General features: G+C 42.9%; 1 protein-coding gene across 1 annotated transcript in view; it reads right to left on the reverse strand.

The window, feature by feature from the left end:
- Positions 1 to 258: 258 nt before the first annotated feature.
- The window catches only part of MED27 (mediator complex subunit 27), an 85,291-nt gene continuing 65,182 nt past the window's right edge, over positions 259 to 20,367 (reverse strand). Inside the window, exons 5-8 of the mRNA XM_038156060.1 lie at positions 16,958 to 17,065; positions 10,357 to 10,398; positions 3,152 to 3,229; positions 259 to 703 (exon numbers count right to left, since the gene is read on the reverse strand). Coding sequence (XP_038011988.1) covers positions 569 to 703; positions 3,152 to 3,229; positions 10,357 to 10,398; positions 16,958 to 17,065 — 363 coding nt within the window. The 3' untranslated portion in view covers positions 259 to 568. The remainder of the gene's footprint in view (positions 704 to 3,151; positions 3,230 to 10,356; positions 10,399 to 16,957; positions 17,066 to 20,367) is intronic.

Here is a 20,367-nt window from a genome sequence, read left to right on the forward strand (position 1 = left end):
TTTCCCCCTCGCCTTAGAAAGTTACACTGCATCTTCCAAGCTGCCACATGCCTTTGAAATTCCGCGTTTAATCAACGCCATAATCTCCATTGCCACAAAAATACCCAGCACTCAGATAAGCAGCCTTGCAACAATTCCCCTCCCAACATTTCAGCATGTTTAAATGTTTCCAGTTTTCCCAAAGAAAAGAGCAGCACTGAAAAATCCACACCAAACCCAAAGGTTTTGCTGACCAAACGACGAAACAAACAGCACGAATTTTGAGAATACAAAATTTATTTCAAGCTTATAAAAGTCCTCAGCATTGCAAATTCTGTCACAAAACACGAACTGTACAATGGATATTTTCATTAAAGTTTGGAGTAATAATAATTACTACCAGATCTTGCCAGGCACATCATTTCAGATCACACAGAGCTTCTCCAAGATGTATCAGTCTCACACGTGCCTCGCAGACGGCTGTTCCAGAGTCAAATATTTCAGTGCAACCTCACTGCTCGGGGCAGGGAGGCTCAGATGGAGCCATCAGTGCTGTCCCAAAGGCCCCAGTGCTGACTCCTCTGGGCTCCTACTGCCTGCAGGTGTCGTGGAAAGCCTCGAGGGTTCGGAAGTCCCTCCACGTGGGTGGCAGGCCATCCTGCAGGAACTTCCCACAGCGCTGGCACGGAGCCTGGAACAGCTTTATGTAACTCCTTAACCAGGTCTAAAAGGAAAAGGGAGAGGAGTTAAAGGAAACTGGATATGGATGTTCCCCTTTGTCCTTATTCTTGTCAAACAAGAGCAGCGAGGACAGAGGATGTGCTTCGGCCAGGCCCCAGGGAGGTGCAGGGTGATTTTATAAACACAAGCACACTGAAGATTACAAGGTCACTGTACAGCTGAATTCCCACTTTATTAATCATCTCTTTTCTTTTTTAGTCACTTAAGCAAATTTGTTCATAGAAATTCCTGCCCTGTGAGCAGGAGGCATTTGCAGCTCCAGAACTGCGAGGGGAGGCGAATGCTGCAACGCCTCCTATTTTTACTGGGATATAATTGTTCCTCCCAGTGGTGCCTTCTCCAGCTGAGCATTGGTTTGTCTCTTGCCACGACCATCTATCACCCCCTGCTGCACTCCCACTGCAGGCTGGGCTCTCCAGAGCTGAAGACAGAAGGACTCCCACATCCAGCTAATGAACTTCCTCTCTAATGCGATTTCAGGATCAATACTCACTGGTCATAAAAATACTGAGCCATTTTAAACCTGATTACACTGATGACTACATGGATATAAAATAAATAAAAGGCCAGTAGTGCTGAACAACACGGGGTAAGTTCAGATGTTCCTGCACGAAGTTCCTGCCTCTGAAATGGGTTGTTCTCATCATCACATGCAGCAATGAGCATTGCATAACCCAATTCCCCACTCAAGGAGATACACAACTAAAAAAGCCCTAGACCAGCAGATTTATACTGTGAAGGATGCACATGAATCTTGTCATTTAAAGCCCTATTGAATTACATCGATAAGAGAAAATTGTTCTCTAAAGAAGAGGTCAGCTGAGTTTATTGAAACAAATCCTTCCATCTTCATCAGAGTCTTCTCTATAGCAACCAAACCTTGGGCTGTCATAAACTCTCCTCCAGAAGAACCAGATCTTGTCTGGGTTGAGCAGTAAATATGGGGACAAGGGCAGCACAACTCTACAAGTAAATTGCTGTTATTTACTTCAGCGTGGATGGGCTTTGCTTGCACTAGGGAGAAATCGAATTTTCTGAGCCATAATACAGAAATAGGTAAATGAAGTTAAACTGTGCACTTGAGACGTGTGTTGACAGAAAAGAAAGGAATGGGTTCTTCATTCCCATCAGAAAATTAGGGCTCCAGAAGATCCTGTCGTGTGGATTGCACAAGTGACAGCTGAAAGGCCCAGCATATTGACACTTGTGCTGGTTTTGCTTTGTTGGAAGCTTTGGTGTTTTCTCTGATCAATACAGCAGGGCCTTGGCTCACACAAAGCACTTGTTCTACTCACCATTCATTTTCAGGACCATGTTGAACATGGATCTGACCAGTAATGGTTGCTTTCACCTTTCAAAACCTATTATTTTGAGATGCACTTTGCAAATCTCTCACCTTAGTGGCCTTTTTATTAAATAACCAATCCAGCACAGCAGGGAGGAGAGCCTGACTGCTCTGAAATTACACACTGGAAATTAAGGATGTAAAAGAACTGGTGCTAAACACTCCTAAAGACAGCGAATGGCAAAATGAGATTTATGTTTCCCAAAGTCTCAGCTGCATTACTCCAGGTGAAGGGGCAACATAAAGGAAGGGAGTGGAGGAAAAAGCCTGAATTGTAAAGAAAATCTCTCCCCAAATCCTCCTGACTGTAGCAGAGAGAACAGCAAGAGCCTCCACTGCCAAAATTCATCTTGGTAGAAGGAATTCTGGATTTTAATTCCTTGTATTCACCCTCTGATTAACACGGCTGCTTCTTATGCAAGTTTATTTCACAAATGGGATTCTAAATACAGAAAGAATTGAAGGGGATAAACTTAAATCTGTACATCAAGGTAGAATTGTATTGGATTAATTTTATTCAGTAAGAGAAGATCTGAATACTCCAGCATTTCCTTGCTTCTCCAAACACCTGCTGCTGAGCTGGGTGAGTACACAAAGTTCCACAGGAACAAAGTTCGGATACAGAATGGAGACTTCTGTAAATAATGCCCATCACTTCCCACACTGGGCAAGCTCCTCAGCTGGATTACTGATCCTGGGAATTTCAGTTTCCTCTTAGCAGGGAACTTCCAGTGGAGCAGATTTTGTACATGCAGAACTTGCACAGTGGGAACTGCCCGAGGGCTGGGCCACAGGACAGAGTTTGGTGGAGGGGAGGGAGTTTTCCCTGCTCTGACAGGTGACCCAGCCCTTTGCAGACAGGAATCATCAGGCCAATACTGAGACCTGGGCAGAAGAGCCATTCCCAGCTCAGTTTTCCAACACCAATTCCCCCAGGGAAATGGGGACGGGGTCTTCAGCCCTGCCCAGATAGGAGACACAAAGAATCACAGTCTCTGGGGAAATTCCAACTGCACCAGAACTGCCTGATGTCAGTCACTGCAAACACACTCAAACTGGGCTGGAAAAAGGTTCCAACACACTTACCATAAAAGACCTGACCACCACATCTGGCATCTGGGGCAGCTGGTAGTGCAGCAGGGCAGTGGTTGCATGATCTGTCACCTGCATCAGAACAAAGGAGACAGAAAATACCTTTATTCACTCCCCATTTCACACAAAGCAGTGTTAGCCCGCAGGAAAACTGTGAATTCCACGGGGAGGCAGCAAACCAGGGAGTACAAGGATTACTCAGTTTCATTTCCTCTGACATCAGGAATCAATTAATATGATTATGGTTTATAAATACTTGCATTACTAAAAGATTTCTGATAAAAAGCTTTTTCATTTCCCAGACAGAGCCATAGCAAGATCACACATCTGGGAATTGCACATGGACACAATACATATAAAATGTCTATTTATAATAACAAGAATAATTAAAGAAAAATCAGGAAAACTAACCAATGCTGACAGTTTTTGTTTTTTTTTTTTTTAAATAAGTACAATTTTTCAAATTATTCTGGAAGGGGCAGTTTCTGACAGTTATGATACAGTTTTCTAGCCTGTCAACTGTTATCAGCACAGTCAACAGCTTACTGCTTCTTAGAAATTCCAGGCTGAATGCAAGAAATTATTGGAAAAACTCTTTAGGCTGGACAATAAAGAATTCAAAACAACAACACGACCACAAGAGCTCTTTCACAGATTTCAACTCATGAATCTCAATGGTCCTCATCAGTAATGTCAAAGCTTCCAACAAAATGCACGACTTTAAAGAGAGTTATTTAATTGTGTTTTCTAGTTCTGGCATGGGGGAGTGGAGCTGTTCTCAGGGCCAGTCTACAGACTGTAGCAAACTGTGAGTAGAGAAAGTGAGAACTGAAATTCCCACTGCTATTCCCAGCTAGCTCCAGTTGCTCCCCATTTGCAGTTAAGTCCAATTCAGCAATGGGAGATGGAGCACTCCGAGTTTCACAGGAGACAAGAGAGGCTCGTGCTTGAAGCTATTCAGGGAGGTGGTTTTGCCAAAGATACATTCCTGAATAAATCCATGTATAGCCAGGCTCTCATTCACACCACACCAACTTCCTCCACAGAGCTCTCCATCACATCAGTCTGGCTGAACGCAGTTCTGAGCTCTCCTGCTATTTCAGACCCAGGATCTGCTCCCCATCATCCTCACACACCCAGCTCCCTCAGCGTGAGCAGGGACTCACATGTGATTCTGACATTTGGAAGGGAAAACTTTCAGGACTTTGCACATCCTGGTGAGTTTGCAAAAATATTCACCAAACGGACCTCGGCCTGTTTTAGCCATTTCTGCGTTAGCATGTAAAAATAAATATGAGAAATAATGTGATGAACTGTGCATTAACAGCACAGCACAACTCAAACCAGCCACTGCTTTTAAACACATCTCATGCAGTGCTCAGAAGCCCCACCAGCTATCTGAATTTTTTTTTTTTTTTTGAGATGGTGCTTTTACAGGATAGTAGCAGACATGTCAAAGAATAGGAAGTTCTGAAGATATTTATGAGCAGCCGTTCTCCTTCTGCTGTATTTCTACTTCTAACAAACTGCGGTTTGTTTGGTTTGTTTTTTTTTCCTCCTGAACAACAAAGTCGTTTTCTCTTGGCACAGAAAGAAGTTGCTTAAAAAATACTGCTATTAACAAATTTAAATTGACTGGCCACTTTGGCAAAGTTGCCCATATGCTGTTGCCATTGTAATGTAAAGATAATGAGATTCCTTGGGGAGATGAAAGCCATCCCAGCATTGCTGGAACACTAATAATGCCTTCTGCACAAAAAGAAGGCAATTTCTACCCTAAGCAAGAGCTGGTAGCTAAAAAAGATCAAAGCGGGTGTCAAATTTGAGGAAGAAAAGTAAAGGAATGACTCCCCACCCCTTCCCAACCCAGCAAAGAACGTGATGTCAAACAGAAAAGAGCTGGGCCATGGATAAAATGCCCAGGGCATGGGGGTGAGGGAGAATTTAACTCCCCCAAGAAAACAGACAAGGAGAGAAAACACAAACTGATCAAGATTAAAAAAGAAGAGGAAAAAGGAAAAAAAAGAGGAGGGGGAAAAGAAAGAAAAAATAATCCCAAAAGATCAATACCCAGCTTTCCTAATAGCAATACCATTTCACACCAAAGGAAAGCAAAACAAACTGTGGATGTGCCAGCTCACTTAAGGGACACACTTTTTCTTCCAGCCAAGCTGGAATCAGAAACTAATTTATTCTGGGTGTAGGATGATATTTTGTACATCTCAGGGTTTTATTTTATTAACTCCACTTTTATTGTTGTGCCTTACCTACTGCTATCTAAGTTATCAGTCACTTTCTAATTTCTCTACTTTTTGTTTTAATAGGGAAACATATTCAGGGGAGCACACATCGATTGGGATAGCTCTGCTCTGGACCTTGAAATGGATTTTCAAGAGATCTTGCAGAAGAGCTCAATATTTCACAATTCATCTATTGAAAAGCACTTGCGTTTCTTGTCTTAAAAAAAAGGAAAAACAAGGCAATCTCCTGCAGCAAAATTCTGCTAAATAAAATAGCCATTGTCTAACTAAGCACTTGGAGACTGAGGAAAAGAGACTTCAGTGACATGGAAAAAACAAATTTGGCAAAAAGTCTCCATTTTTCACAGGAAGAGCTGTAATGCATTGGACCAGTGGTGAGTTTTCCAAAGGTGACACATCCAAAAATGCCTTTATTGGGCTTTGATGACACTGGTTAGTCATACAGCATTCCCAAAGCTGGAAAATCCATTAAAAAAATTAAATTATACAATTTACAGGGGGAGAAGGCTGAGCAAGTGCTGCCTGCAACTGGGAAAAGCAGCACAAAAACAAAGACCTTAGGCACAGCTTTGCTCCACCACAGACCAGGTGAATGCAGCCACATCTGTCCTAATGAAAACCATCACATGACTGAATCATAAAAGCTCTGCCTCTCCCCAGGTATTCTACCTCACTGCCAGGAAATATCCTTCTCAAAAGTAAGTGCAGAACTTCCTTTAAGAGCCACAACTTTCCTTGCCACTCACTGGTTTATTCCCTCAAGCATGGCACTGCCAACTCCATCTAATATAAAGGGATTCTGTAAATCCCTTGGAAGGTTTTTCATTTTTTTTTCCCCAAACCCTTGTAAGTTCATGGCCTTAACAGTAGCCTGTAGCAATGAGCTGTGAAGGCTGATCACAGCACTGAGGGAAGGAAAAAAAAGAAGTTATTTTATTAGCGTTTAGATCTTTTATAGCATGGAAAACTGCACGAATAGCTTTGTTCATTTCCAAGGATTCCCATTATTCAATCTTCTCTCCAGGAACAGGTCTGAGTCTCTCTGGAGGGAATGTGGAGCACAGAACGTGGTGCCTGAGAGGTGCTGGGAAGGATGATGGATGGAACAGGCACTGAGGAACTCTCACAAGTCTCTCCACACCCTTCTCCACTCCCAGTTCAGGAAAACCACACTTCTCTGAAACGCAGCATTTATCAGTTGTTTTCAGAGCTTGCAGTGCTTAGTTATTATTTTGCTTGTTCTGCTTATTTGGACTGGGTCACAGAGGTTTTATTTCACTCAAGGAGGTCTTTGAGGAGAGCCAGGGGCTGATCCTGCCCAGGAGCAGCCGTGCAGGTGACCCTGGAGCAGCCCAGCTCCTCTCCTCGAGCAGCAGCAGCAGCACAGCCCACGCCTTGTCTCATGCATGCATTCATCCTGCATGTGATCTCACTCTGAGATTATTGACAAGAATACATCTTCATACATTACAATACTTATGTGCCCTTGTGCTGGTGAAAATGCCAGCACTTTGGGATCACACAGCTCACAAACAGCTTCTCCAAGTTCTGGGGAAAATCGGCTTTGGGGAGAAGCAGATCAAGGAAAAACACAACCAGTTTGTGGCATTGCTAGAACTGGTGAGATTGTTTAGGTGAAAATAAGGATGGGACTCTAAGATCAAAATGAAATATATGGGTTTAAAGCCTCTGCATATGATTTTAACAGCCAGCCTCAACACAGTACCCAGCAAAACCCACCTATGCTGCTCTTAACTGAGCAGCTGTTTGACACCATCTCCCAGTTTGATCCCCTCACAGCAGCTCCAAAATTCCGTTCTTCCCTCTTTTTTTGATGCAAAGTTATGAACATTGCACCATCCTTTACAATCAGAATTTTGAACCCTCTGCACAATGACTGGAATTATGCAGCCTTCATGTACACCAGGATTTAAGCCTCAAAATCTTTCCTTCTTTCCTGTTTTACTCCTCTTCTTGCTTTAGTGGATCAAGAGGCACAAGGTGTTAAAATTAGGAGGTTTAAGATGAAAACATTTGCTGCTCCTGTGGAGTTTAAATGTCACACCAACATGGAAGCCTGAAAAACCTTTTCTTTGCTCCTTGTGCTTCTGCCCTTTCAGCATTCCCCTCTCTTATTTCCCAGCTCCATTCTCTGGATCTAACCCTGCTGGTGCATTCGGTGCCTGTAAGGCTGATTCACCCCAGGAGCAGATTCAGGAGGTCCCCAGGGAACTGGGCAAATGACTGTACACTGGAACAGTAATGGGGCCTCCAGGAGCTGGCCCCCATCAAATCACACACACCCAGGTCCCCTGCCTTGTAAGGAGAGAGAAAAGCCTTGCTGACACAGCCAATGTTTGCAAACAAAAAGTCAGGACAAACTGAGCTTGGTTTGAGAGGGTTGGATTGAAGACCCTCTGGTCCTTAACCTAGAAAATTGTGCTGCAGCCCTGTGAGGATCTGACAGGACTGCAGCTCCCGCAGGCAGGGATCTGGGGAGCTCCACGTGTTTTATTTGTATTATCACTGAAGATAGATTTTTTGGGAACTTGGTTGGGGTTTTAAAGAGGAACAGCATTGTCCTTCTGTACATTTCAAGGCAGCAGAAAGGGCTGCCCAGCCTCCTCCGTGGGGGCAGCAGTTACTCATCCCTATTTTTCCTTCTTCCACATTGCCACACTGGTGACTGCCATGAGAAACACATTTCAAGAACATTCAGATGTGCTCTGACACATTTACTCATGATTTTTAGTGGCATGAAAACATTTGTTCAGAAAATCCTGCAGAACAGATCCTACCCTGGTAACAGAGTGTAATAGTTTCTGTAACACTATTTTATCTATTTCCTTCATTTTGCTACTCCTAAATCACTACTCCTGGGTATTGCAAAGAGACACAAGTGCAGCTTTAGAGACTAAAGAGGAAATCAAACCAAGCACTGCACCACAGAGAATTTACTATGCTGAACCACAGCACTTTCTGTCACCTGTTTGAAAACTTGACGTGGGTCCCAGCCTTAACTTCTTCAACTATCAGCTCAATCTACACCACCTATTGATTAGAAGCTGCCATCACCTTGCATTTTTATCACATTTCTCAGGCAAGAATCTGAGAGCTCTTTGCAACCAATTCAGTGAGAGCTCCTGTGAAGTCAGCAAATATTACCCCAGCCTGAGGGATGAGAAACTCAGCCAGGGAGAGGTGAAGCTGTCCAAGGTAACACAGTGACAGAGCCAGCAACAAAATCTATAAAACTACTATAAAACCCCACCACAGACAGTTGTTCAGCTGGTTACAGAACACCCTTTCTCTGAAGTCTTTCTGGGTTGGATTTATTTTAAATTTATTTTATTTATTTTATTTAAATATGAATAATTTGGTATTTATCAAGAGAAAACTGGACAACAGGAACTGAGGAAGAGAACAAAGATTCTCATTTATCCACGCCGCAGCCACAGAGGCAGCAGAAAGAGGGGTATTTTATGTTTTCTCACTGATCTCTTCCAGCTTCTGCTCTAAAGCATCACCTGGACATGAAGGGAAATTGATTCCACTTGTTTATGCACCCTGAGTCCTTAACATGGACATCTAAGCAAACTGGACATTTACTGAACTCTGTTATCTTGCTATAGACAATTGTATCATCAAAACCTGATTATTTATTATCATTTAACACAAATTTCAGCAATATGACTTTGCCCTTTCAAGTTATTCTAAACAAAAACATCCAGGAGGACAGTTTCATGCCCAAATGAGTGCACAACCAAACACACACACTGGGAAATTGAGATGATGCAGGTCATTCCAGAACCTTACATTTATTCCACTGCAAAAATCACTTGAAAGCAGGCTGATAAACAAATGCTGTTTTACTTCCTGCTCTATTACCCTACTTGATGCTAAAATAGAAAGAATATTTAAACCACTAATCTCCGGGGTAGAGAATCAACTGCAGCAAAAATTCGCTTTAATGCCAGGCAGAGAAGGGAGAGCAACCAAGCTCCCCAAAAGCTGTCCTTTGATCTGCAGCAGGGCAATATCCCAGGTCAACATCCTCCCCTCCCGACTGCCTCAGAAATCTTGGAAGGGAGCTGCACAAGCACAGCCAAGATGCCAGAGTTTTGACCCCTGTTTTTAAGCCCTTTCGAGTCCCTGACCCCCATTTGCTTCACAAACTCCAAAGGAGGATGAAAGGAGCCAGAGCAGCAGCTGGAGGCTCCAGCTCCTTGAACTGGGGCTTGAGGGTAGGGAAACTGGAATTTAAACTCGGATCAATCTGAACTTACAGCATTCTGACAAGAGGCCTTCAAAGAGAAATCTTCCCTTCCTTGAAAATAGCAAGATATAGATCTTTTTAAAATACACTTTAACCTTCTTAGCAGTTTTATTTTTGTTGCTGCCATTCTCTCATCGGGCTTCTCTTGCTTTATGGCATAAATTCATTCCAGTAAGTCCCTCCTCTGGCTTACACCATCACGGGAAGAAGGGCAGGCAAAAATAATGTCATGGAAAAGATTTACAAACTCATTTTGGAAAGGGGGTTCCACTGATCTATTAAACTCAAGCCCTGAGAAATGTGAGGCATCCAACCCCAATGAAAACAACAAAGCAAAATCCAAATGAACCTGAAGCAGTCCTTTCTCCCTCAGAAGATTTAAACTGATTTCTCATGAAATCTTAAGACTAGTGTAGTATAATCTCTGATTTCCTATTCCAAACCATGGACTGGAACTGTGATGGGAAATAAATCCAAATTAAATAACACCAGAAGTGATCTTCTTTTCTACTCACAGTTTTCCATCATTACAGATTGTTGTTTGCTATTTGCAAGTTCTGATGACAAAGAATAAATTCTGAATTATTTAACATAAGGGCCCAGATATTTAAAATCAGTTCCACATATGTGCCTTAGGTAGAGAGAAATGATGTGAGACTTACCTTCTGAAAAACTTGATAGTTGGATTTAGACCATATGTCAAGCTACAGTAGGAAAAAAAAAAAGTTATATATTACTACAGATAAAGAAGCAGCTTTGGAGAGAAAATGGATCAACAAAGATGCATCTCTGAGTTCACTTTTTGACCCCTTGCCCTCACCTGCTGCAATCCAAGAAAGGGAATTAATAACATAAGATTTCCTTTGTATTGAAATGAAGAATGAGCACAGTTCAGCAGGGTTTCAATAAAAAAATTATACATACAAGACCTGTTGAATTAATGAGTTCTCTTTAAAAAAGCAAAATCTTCATTTGTATGGGGTTGTGGCTGATCTATGCAAATATTCATCAGCTTGAGTGTGTTTCTAAAATGAGGGCATTTTTATTAAGTTTATGCTTGTCTTGTGTTGAATAAGTGATTCAGTTACAAACGACACAAAGAGCATTTAGCTGAATTAAGCCAAAGCTTTGGGTCTACTGGGGCTAAATAAAACATCCCTCAGGAAACTGCATTTACATTTGCAGACAAAAATCACACTAGGAGAGATTTAAGGTTGGAGATAACCGCATACATCCATGACTTAAACGTGTGCTCAGCTACACGCAAACTAAAAGAACAAAACTGAAATTTAAGATTTATTAGCCCAGTGGCTCTGGTGTTCAGCAATTCCTACTGACACGTTAATGCTCTCTTAGCCAGCCCTGTGGAACATCTCAGACTCTGTCAAGGAAAAGCAGCGGGGAAAAACAAGAGGAGCTTCCATCAATCCCAGACTTGCAAATAACTTTTTCCCAACAGATCCCAGGGTACTCAACAATTCTGTGTGTACAGAACCTGTCACAGGAAAGGTGTTTGATAAAGCATTAATCTCAGGAATCTTATTCTAGACAGAAGAACTTCTGAGTGAATTTATGAAGCAGGGCTAGCTCCTCTAGTGCCTGACACCATGGTTGGACACACGTGTTCTCATCAGGGGGGTTCTCTTTTTCTGGTACAAGTGATTCTTTCAGTTCTGCCTTAGGTGTCCATACACTCCAGCTGACAGTGCAAGCCTCTCCAAAGGCACACACAGAGTCTGGAATGAAGGAAGTCATCTGAAGTGAGTAAAACACATTAGAGGGAGCTGAGGGAAGGGAGGGGGAAGGATGCTGACTCCAAGTGATTAATTCACCATGCTAGAAATGGTCAGAATGCTAAAAGCTCTCACTCTTTGAGGCCCAGCAGTGTGAAGTGGCCCATGTCCAAATCCTGCCCAGCAGTGACTCCTGAGTCCCCAGTGCTCAGGGTGGACAGACGTGATGCTGAAGCTTCAAAAGCTGCTCCAGGATCGATGTTTCACAGCTCAGCACCGCTGACCTTGCCCTGAGACAAAAGGCAGCTGATGTCTCAATGCCTTCTCCAGGCTGGATGGGGACAGGAGTACCCTGAGGCACCTCCCTGCAAACCTGGTAACATTTCCTGGCTCTTGGGGTGAGATCAAGAACCTCTGTGAACACCAGACTTGACCCAGGCTTGATTTATTATCCCACCTGTGCCTGCTGGGAAGGCAGCACTGCACTTCCAGATTAGAAAGGCCTACATTTGAGAATAAAAAATTAATGTATATTTTAAAAAATCCCCTGTTTTAATGTAATTTACAGCTTTTCTTTGACTGCAGAGTTGCTGTAATTGGAATGTATAGATGGTTTGCTAATCTCCAGTGATCAAACCAAGTATGTGATCCGCTCTAGTTAGGCTCAAAAAAAAAAGTCCACTTCAGATGCTGCTTTAAGATGAGTCCAACAGGTTCTGAATGTTCATTAGTTGGCATGGAGATGGGAAAGCTGAAAAAGTAATGAATGCCTGTCTTGCAGACGTGATGCTATCCATGTTAAAAAAGGAAAAAAAAGAAAAAGAAAGAAAAAGCCACTAGCCCCTGCTCCATGCATACATCCTAAATGAGTGCCCACCTTTCCCTCCTGAAATTGAGGATTAAGGCAGAGGCAGATTAAAGAATGCATCGTTATAGGTCTATTATTCTTCAACTTTTCACTTTCAATCAAGACACACATTTGTAACTAAAAAACTGCTGAAAGCACAATTTCAGGGCATCCTCTGCATGTGAATTAAACAGGGGCTTTCTCTCCCCAGTGCCCCTCTCCCCAGCCAGCCCCAGCAGCTGGAACAAGAGGCCGTTTTCTGAAGGTCGCAGAGCGATTTCAAAGGCGATAACAAACCAGAATGTTCCCTGCATCCCATATCAAACAGGTCCGGTGCCAACACTTATTAGAGAAATCAGATTCAACCCCCCCTTCACCCAAACACACACGCAGCCAGCTTTGAAGTGGTGAGAATGCAGGGATCAGAAATTACCCCAGAGACAGCTCTGCCTGTCTTTGAAGCTTTCCTTTGATACTACTATTTCTTCTCCTCTCTTACGCTAGGAGGCTAAAAGCTGCCTTTTCTTATTGATATGGGGTAATTAATGAAGCCATGGCATTAACATAACCCGAGTTCCTGAACATGAGAATTCAACAGAGACACTTCTGTTTCCACAGTTAAGTCTAAGGGATGCAAAACAGGAATTTGGCTGGGCAGTGATGTGAAGAGCCCACATGCCCTGTCAAGGTGGTTCTTGGTCTCTGCATCCAAAGAAAAGCATGGTGTTATCATGCCAAAAAATCCCAGTATGATTTTTTTTTGTTGGCAGATCCATGACTCAGCTGCCCTGTGAAGATGAGCTGCATAGCTTCATTTAGTCAGGAATCAGGAAAACACTAGTAATTAATTACCATCCATGGTTAAATTTCAGTGCACAACAAGCGTGTCACAGTCTGAAATTAAGGGTGGCACTGTGCCACCACTAAAATCATGAAGGTAATTAGAATTCATCAGTCTGTGGTGGACATGAAGGGTTAGGATGGTGAGCAAGAGCAACTGTGAGCAGGTCCAGCACCCACGACATGTCAGAGCCTGCCAGATCTCACTTATTGTTTTTGCAAAGTGGCACCAAAAATGTCCAAGTTATGCAGCTGGCAGCTTGGCAAAGACATTCTGCAGGGCCTGTGAATAATTCACGAGAGAGGTACACGAGGCACTTAAGAAATGCAATTATTCTCTCTGTATAAGCAATGCTTGAAAACAAAAACCCAGAATGGCTGGTCTTGTTTTACTCACTGCAAGCTTAAAACTTCTGCTCTTTCACCTTAATTTTGAACGTATTTAAATGTATAAGAGGCAGGACCCAGTTTAGGGAGACTTCAGCAGAGACCACGTGAGGCTCTCATGTAAGCACCTATCAACCTGCACAGCTCAATGTGTGAGCACCCAGCAAGATAAAGCAACCTGGAAAATGCCATGTCAGCTTTCCTGGGTAACTGCTGGTGTGTCACTCTGCAGCTCCACAACAGGAGAAAAAAACAGATTTGGGGTTTTTTTGCCAGACTTGCCTGACTGAAGGACCAGAGGAGTCTCAACAGCTCTGCTGTTTGCATTTGTCTCTTCCTTTTTTCTTCCCAGCAATGCAGAATTTGCTAAAAACCAGTGTATTTTCAGTAATAAATGATGACTGCTCTGATCAGAGGGGAAATCTTTGGCCTCTTCTCTGCACAGTCCATTTCTCATTTAGTGTCTGTGTGACCAGTCTCCCAGTGATGGCCAGTTCTCCTTTTTTAAATACCACTGAATACATCTGGTTGCCACAAACCCCTCTCTACTAGTAAAAAGTCTTTTTCCACTGAATTTCACTTTTTGTACTTAAAGGCCTTTCCAACATGTGCAGTTTGGAGGGTGACTCAACAGACCCTCATCCAGTTATTTAAGTGCAAAGAAGATTTATCCAGCATCCCTTCTTCAGCGTGCCTTACAGAAAAGAGGCACTTCAGCATTGCCATATTGCATGTTAGCACCTAATTCCTCATCTCCCTGTTGTTTACAAATATTAAATGTTTCCTAGGAATACATAAGCTAAGTCCCAAATCAACAATGACTGTGTAAACTGCTCCCTGGAAAAATTATCACCGCCTACTGTGTTCCTGAGGGTTCTCCATATTTCTGTTATTTAATAAGGATGATACTCACTGATCTTTTTCTTACTTTTTTGGTGTGTTTCTCCTTAATGCTGGTGCATTTTTCATGCTATCAGGCTAGCAACTGAGAAGCCAGAATGGTGTAGAAGCCTCACTGAAGTACCTTCCCAACAGCATCTGCTGTGACAGGGAAGGAATTGCAATGGACTCTGTTTGTAACTGACTGCAATCGCTCATTCCCAGCAGGCACAATAAGGAAAGCAAATCATTGTGAGAGCACAATCTTAATTCTTAGTCTCCAATTACCAGAGTAGTTAATTAGTGACAAAAAAAAAGGAGCTCACTGTTTGTCAATATGTGCTCCAGTTGGCAAAACTAGCAAACTACGCATTTATTTAATCTTCCAAGCCAAATTTGCTCATGATTTAAGTGGCTCCAACTCCAATTCTACTTCAGTCAAATGAAATGTTCCTATTTATACCCAAAACAGAGACCTTCAGGTTTGCAAAATCTCTGGGATGCCCACTGGAATAGCAAAGTGCCACGTAAAGGTCACAGGTTGGTGCAGCCTTGCAGGAGCAGTCACACAGCCCAGGGTTGGACACAAAGCTAAATGAGTAGAGAACAGACTCCCCTGCAGACTGGCTTAAAGCAAGAAATAAGCCAGGTGTTAACAGCAATGCTCTGGAGGAGCAGAACTGCTCCCCACTGACAGCAGGCAAAGGTTAGTGCCCCGTGCCCAGAGCTGGCCTTGGCAAGTCCTGCTGTCCCCTGGCAGCAAACGATGGCAGAGGAACAATGTGCAGCTCCCAGGGGAGTTCACCTTGAGCTGAACAGAATCCCAGTGCCAGATGCTGAGTTTCAGAAAGGAACTCCTTACTTAGCTTTTCAGCATATATAGCATTATTGTATTTCAAGGGAGCTTCAAAGGAAACTGGATTCATCAGAGAAAATGAGCACACCCAAATGAAGTGTGACATGGGAATCCATCACACACTGTCAGTGCTCTCTCAGCAGACCATCATTTCACTTCCATGCAGAACTTGGGGTGAAGAGGGGCTGGTGCTGGAGCTCTGTATTTATATGCAAATATACAGGGAGTAGAGAGCAGCTGCTTCTGTGGCAAACTGGTATTTAAACCTGCCTATCTGAAAAAGGCAAATCAAAATTCAGCAGTTTTTATTTTACTACTTCTTAGGCCAATCCTCCGCCCTTTGAGGAAGAATGTCTCACCTGGGAAATGGAGCTGCACTATTTCCTTCAGCAGCTCAGCTCCTGGCCTTTCCCAGAGAACAGAGGTTCAGACTCAGAGCTGCTGAACTCTGGGTCAGCACACAACGTGCTTCTGTGTGCTGAAACACAGTTATCACTTCTGAAAGGAAAAGAAGCCTCACCTCATTATAACATGGCCTATGGGTGCCAAATATTCATCTTCATATAATGAACTTCTTATTTTAATAGGCTTCATAGGCAGAAGAGAAAGCTCCAGAGAGACAGTGTGAAACATGGAGGTATTTAGTGCTGTTACTGGAATGGAGAGTCCTGGTGGATGTCTCAGGAACAGAGCCCCTTCCACCCTGGAAAGAGACCCGAGCTGAGCTGAGGCCGTCAGGTCCTGTTACCATCTCCTGATGTGCTGAGCCGAGCCATATGGAGTGTGTGCAGGGTTCAAGCAGGGTGAGCTGTTCACAAAACAAATCACTTGTGCAAACAGGTAACACTTGCTGTAGTAGCTGCTGTTCAAGATGTGCTGCTGCTGGCAAGCAAATTCTTGAGGTGCACCTACCAATGATCCTCTCTGTTGTGTTTATCAAGCCAAAAAAAACCAGCCCAAGATTTCTCAATGGCTCTCAGAAGAGCAAAAGCTGAACCTTTGCTGTTGATGTGCTGGTACATTTGCAAAAATGTTTTCTCAGCAGACACTACGAACACAGCAACTGGGGTCTAAGGTGATAAATCAGAAATTCAAGCAAAGGCTTCAGAGCTTAGAAAGAACTCAAAGATTTGGGGATGCAAAACCCAAGCAAAACAAGACAGATTTAAACTGGAACATTCTGCAGACATTCCGAGTCTTTTGCCAGTTTTGCATTTCCAGTGTGCCTGCAGTGGGATCCCAGTTTTCTGGCATGCAGACAGGTGGAAATGAAGTGCAGTGCTGCTGGAGAGGCCATGACCTGTTGCATTTGTGGAGCCCCTCATGGCAGGAAGGAATGATGAGTCTGACTCCATGTTCTCAGAAGGCAAATTTATTATTTTATGATACTATATTATATTAAAGAATGCTATACTAAACTATACTAAAGAATACAGAAAGGATACAGACAGGAGGCTAAAAAGATAATAATGAAAACTTTCCAGAGTCCTGACACAGCTTGGCCCTGATTGGCCCAAGAGTGAAAACAACTCACACCAGGATGCAATGAAACCATCACCTGTGGGTAAACAATCCCCAAACACATTCCACACGAGCAAAACATAGGAGAAGCAAATGAGATAAGAATTGTTTTCCTTTTTCTCTGAGGCTTCTCAGCTTCCCAGGAGAAAAATCCTGGGCGAAGGGATCTTTCAGAGAATGTGAATGCCACAGGGACCCACCTTGCCATCCTCGGTGTAGACGTTCTCGTGGTAGCCCTTGACGATGGTGCGGTCGATGAAGAGGCTCCGCATCACCACGATCACCTTCAGCACCTTCCCCAAGGTCACCTGGGAAGAGCAGGACAGGGACACAAATGAGCTGAGGGTGAGCTGATGGTGTCTGAATTCCTAAGAGTTAACAGCTTAAGTTGATGCAATTTCAGTTTTCAATATTTCGTAGAGAGACCAAAATAAAAGATCCAAAAGCAAGGGTGTGTTATGAGGAGGAGAGATACTATAAAGTGCAGAACAAACAAACATTCATTTGCAACTGAAAATGTATGAGTTCACAGAATTCCCTTGTGCAGACATGACACTGCCAAGCAATTCTCTCCATTTTATTAACACCACAACTCAATAACTTGTCAAAAACAATGGGCAAATGTGATTATTTTCGATGAATTTGATATTCTCCAATATAAGTCCACTTAGAGAAAAACAATTTGAAAGAAGAATCGGACTCTCCTAATGCTGGCTTGTAAAAGCATACCATGAGTTTAATGGAAAACATTTTCTGTCCAATAAAAATGTAAAATTATTTCAAAGGAAACTACAGCTTAAAGTAAAAATGTTACATTTTCAAAGGTTTCATTTCCTTCTGTGAAAGTGTTCAAGTGCAAAGAATAAAACTTGTATAATGGAAAATACAGAGGGTCAGTCAGAGTATAAAAACAGAAACAAGCCTAAATTATATTATTGACAAAAATGCAATAATGAAGGCATTTTAATCTAAAAATCAATTTACATTTCAAAGATGAAGTTGTACTTCAATACAGTTAAGATGTGTGTCTAACAAGAATCTCATCTTTGTATTTTGTTATGCAGAGATTATTAGAGAGTTTTTCCTCACCCACAAAAGCATAAAACTGAGATAAAAAAGAAACAATTAGTTCATTTTAATATTTCCCAACCAGCAGCAGCTCATTTTCTGCCAGTGTTCCAACATTTCATCCTGGAAAGATTAACACCCACTAAAACAAATGTGTTTTTACTGCTGACCTCAGCAGACAAATCCACACCTAAAGAAATCAGTCAATATGCACCTTTATTGATCTGTTGGATGTTATTCTTTTGTAACTTCTGCTAACGACTGCTGCCCATCACCTTGTTCCAACACCAGCAGCCCCAGCCTGAGCTGATTTAATCAGTACAGAGCAGGACAGAACCACAAACCCTGGACAGAACTGATGCCAAGCACAGGGAGAACTCCAGCAGGGAAGAGTCTGAACAACAGGGCAGGACAAATTCACAGCAAGAGAAAAGACAGGGGATCAGGAAGGGGACACAATGACAGCCATCAAGCAGACAGGCTGCCAGGCATAATGCTGCAAGAACATAAAAAGTGGGTCAGAAGAACGGGTAATTTCTGAAGAAAGAAATGTGAAAGGCTGAAGGACAGGAACTTGCATCAGGACCTAAGCCATGCACACTCCAGGAACCACGAGCACGTATGGAAACACCAGGTTGTGCTATCAGGTGCTGTGAATTTTGGTTTAAATGCAGCATCTTGCCAGGGTACTCTTAAACAAGATCTAGCTGGTCCTCATATATAAAAAAATCTGGCAGAGTTATTTCAGCACCTGGCACTGTATTAATCAACTTAGAAATGCAAAGTCATTACCCAGAGGTGCCCAAGCTATGATGCTGATCACCCACTGGAATCACAGAGTTTTGTCAAATTGCTCAGAGGAGGAAATGAATAAACTTTGAGAAAAGCTGCCAGCACATTAAGAGTTAACAGTTTTCAATTTATTTTCCTGCCTTATTAAAACTGGCACTTCAGTGGGATATTGGTCTGCTGAGAGAACGGACTCTTATTTATAACTTCACACTAGGCATCAACCATACATAACAAAATTAAAAGGAGGAAAAGAAGACATTTTAAAGAAAAAGAAATCGTAATGGAAGAAGGATAAGGCTGCCCTACAAACACCCAGACCCACTTTCTGTATAATACTTCCTATCCCCATTGCCTTCACACGCTTTAGCTGATGCTCCCTTCTTTCCTCTTTCTCCTTCCATTGTGCATTCACAGCACCTCCCATTGCTGCCAGGTAGAAATAAACCTGAAGTTGATCTGAAGCCTGTGTGGGATGTTCCTGAAAATCCTCAGAGTGAACAGTGGAACATAACACAGTGAAAAATCCTGTGTGTGGCATTCCAGCTTGCTGGAATGAACTCATTGCTGCCCTCAAACCTCCTCTCCACATGATTCACCTGCACACATGCTCCTGCATTAAGCTCCCTGCTCTTTTCCAGGTGATCTGACTTCACACCCTTCCAGTGGTTCACTCCCCACTTCCAGAATCCATCACAGCACTGAAATGTCACATGCTGCACAATGTTCAGGACAGGACCTTGACCAGCCACTTGCCTGACCACAGAAATTCAAAATTCCTGTCTCCCACATGTGTAAGGAGCTGTGGAAACCCAGCCCTAGCTGGGGGTACCTCAGTGAGCTCCCTGAGAAAGGTTCTACAGCTGCACTCCCCCTTCACAGGGGGCACCCAGGCACCCTGGAAATCCAAACTTGGGCTGGGTTGGTGCTGGGTTGTCTGAATTAGCTCTTACAGTGCTCTGGTACTGAAACAAAGAACTTTTCTCTTTTGTACCACTCTTGTTTTGACAAGAGATTCCTGCAGATTTTCCCCTGGCTGGGAGAGAGATCGAGACGTTGAGATGATTTCTGTAGGACTGTATCATTAGTTAAGTCTGACAGAAGCAGGAATTTTGTAAAAGAGCAGCTCAGAGAAATTACAGTTCATCGTTCTGAGAGCACTGAAAGAATGAGGGTAGTAGTACAAAGAATGAACAACAGCCTGTCACCAGACTGGAGGATGCTGTGAGACGTGGAAGCCACAACTCTGCTCCACAGCTATTTTCAGGGTGAAGCACATTCCATATCGTACACACAGCAAATGCAGTAGCCTTTATTTTTTTTTCCTCCAGTAATCAAGACTCATAACTATTTCCAGGGCTTGATGTTTTTGTTCAACTCTGCTGTATTTTACAAATCATGTTTTTCAGCAGACCATTTTATTCCAATCCCTGCTCAACGTGGCTGCTTGGAGGCCGTGCTCAGAGCAGACCCATGTATGGAACACAATTTACACTTACAGTCGAGCAGCTGTTTCCCTACAGATCACCTGAAAGGAGGCAATAAAACACTAATGCCTTTGGTAAACCAGTAATTTGATAGTTCTACTCCAAGCTCCAAAAGTGCAGGGCTCTCCTGGAGGTCCAGACTCACCCAGATGGTCCCTATTTAATGGGCACTGAAATGTCCCTGCATTTCCACAGGTACCAACTGAGAGAAATTTCCTTCCTTGCTCAGAAAAGATACCTTTCAGTTGTAACAAAATGGCAACAAT

The sequence above is a fragment of the Motacilla alba genome, chromosome 17 (assembly GCF_015832195.1).
Source record: "Motacilla alba alba isolate MOTALB_02 chromosome 17, Motacilla_alba_V1.0_pri, whole genome shotgun sequence".
In the NCBI taxonomy this organism is placed as follows: domain Eukaryota; kingdom Metazoa; phylum Chordata; class Aves; order Passeriformes; family Motacillidae; genus Motacilla; species Motacilla alba.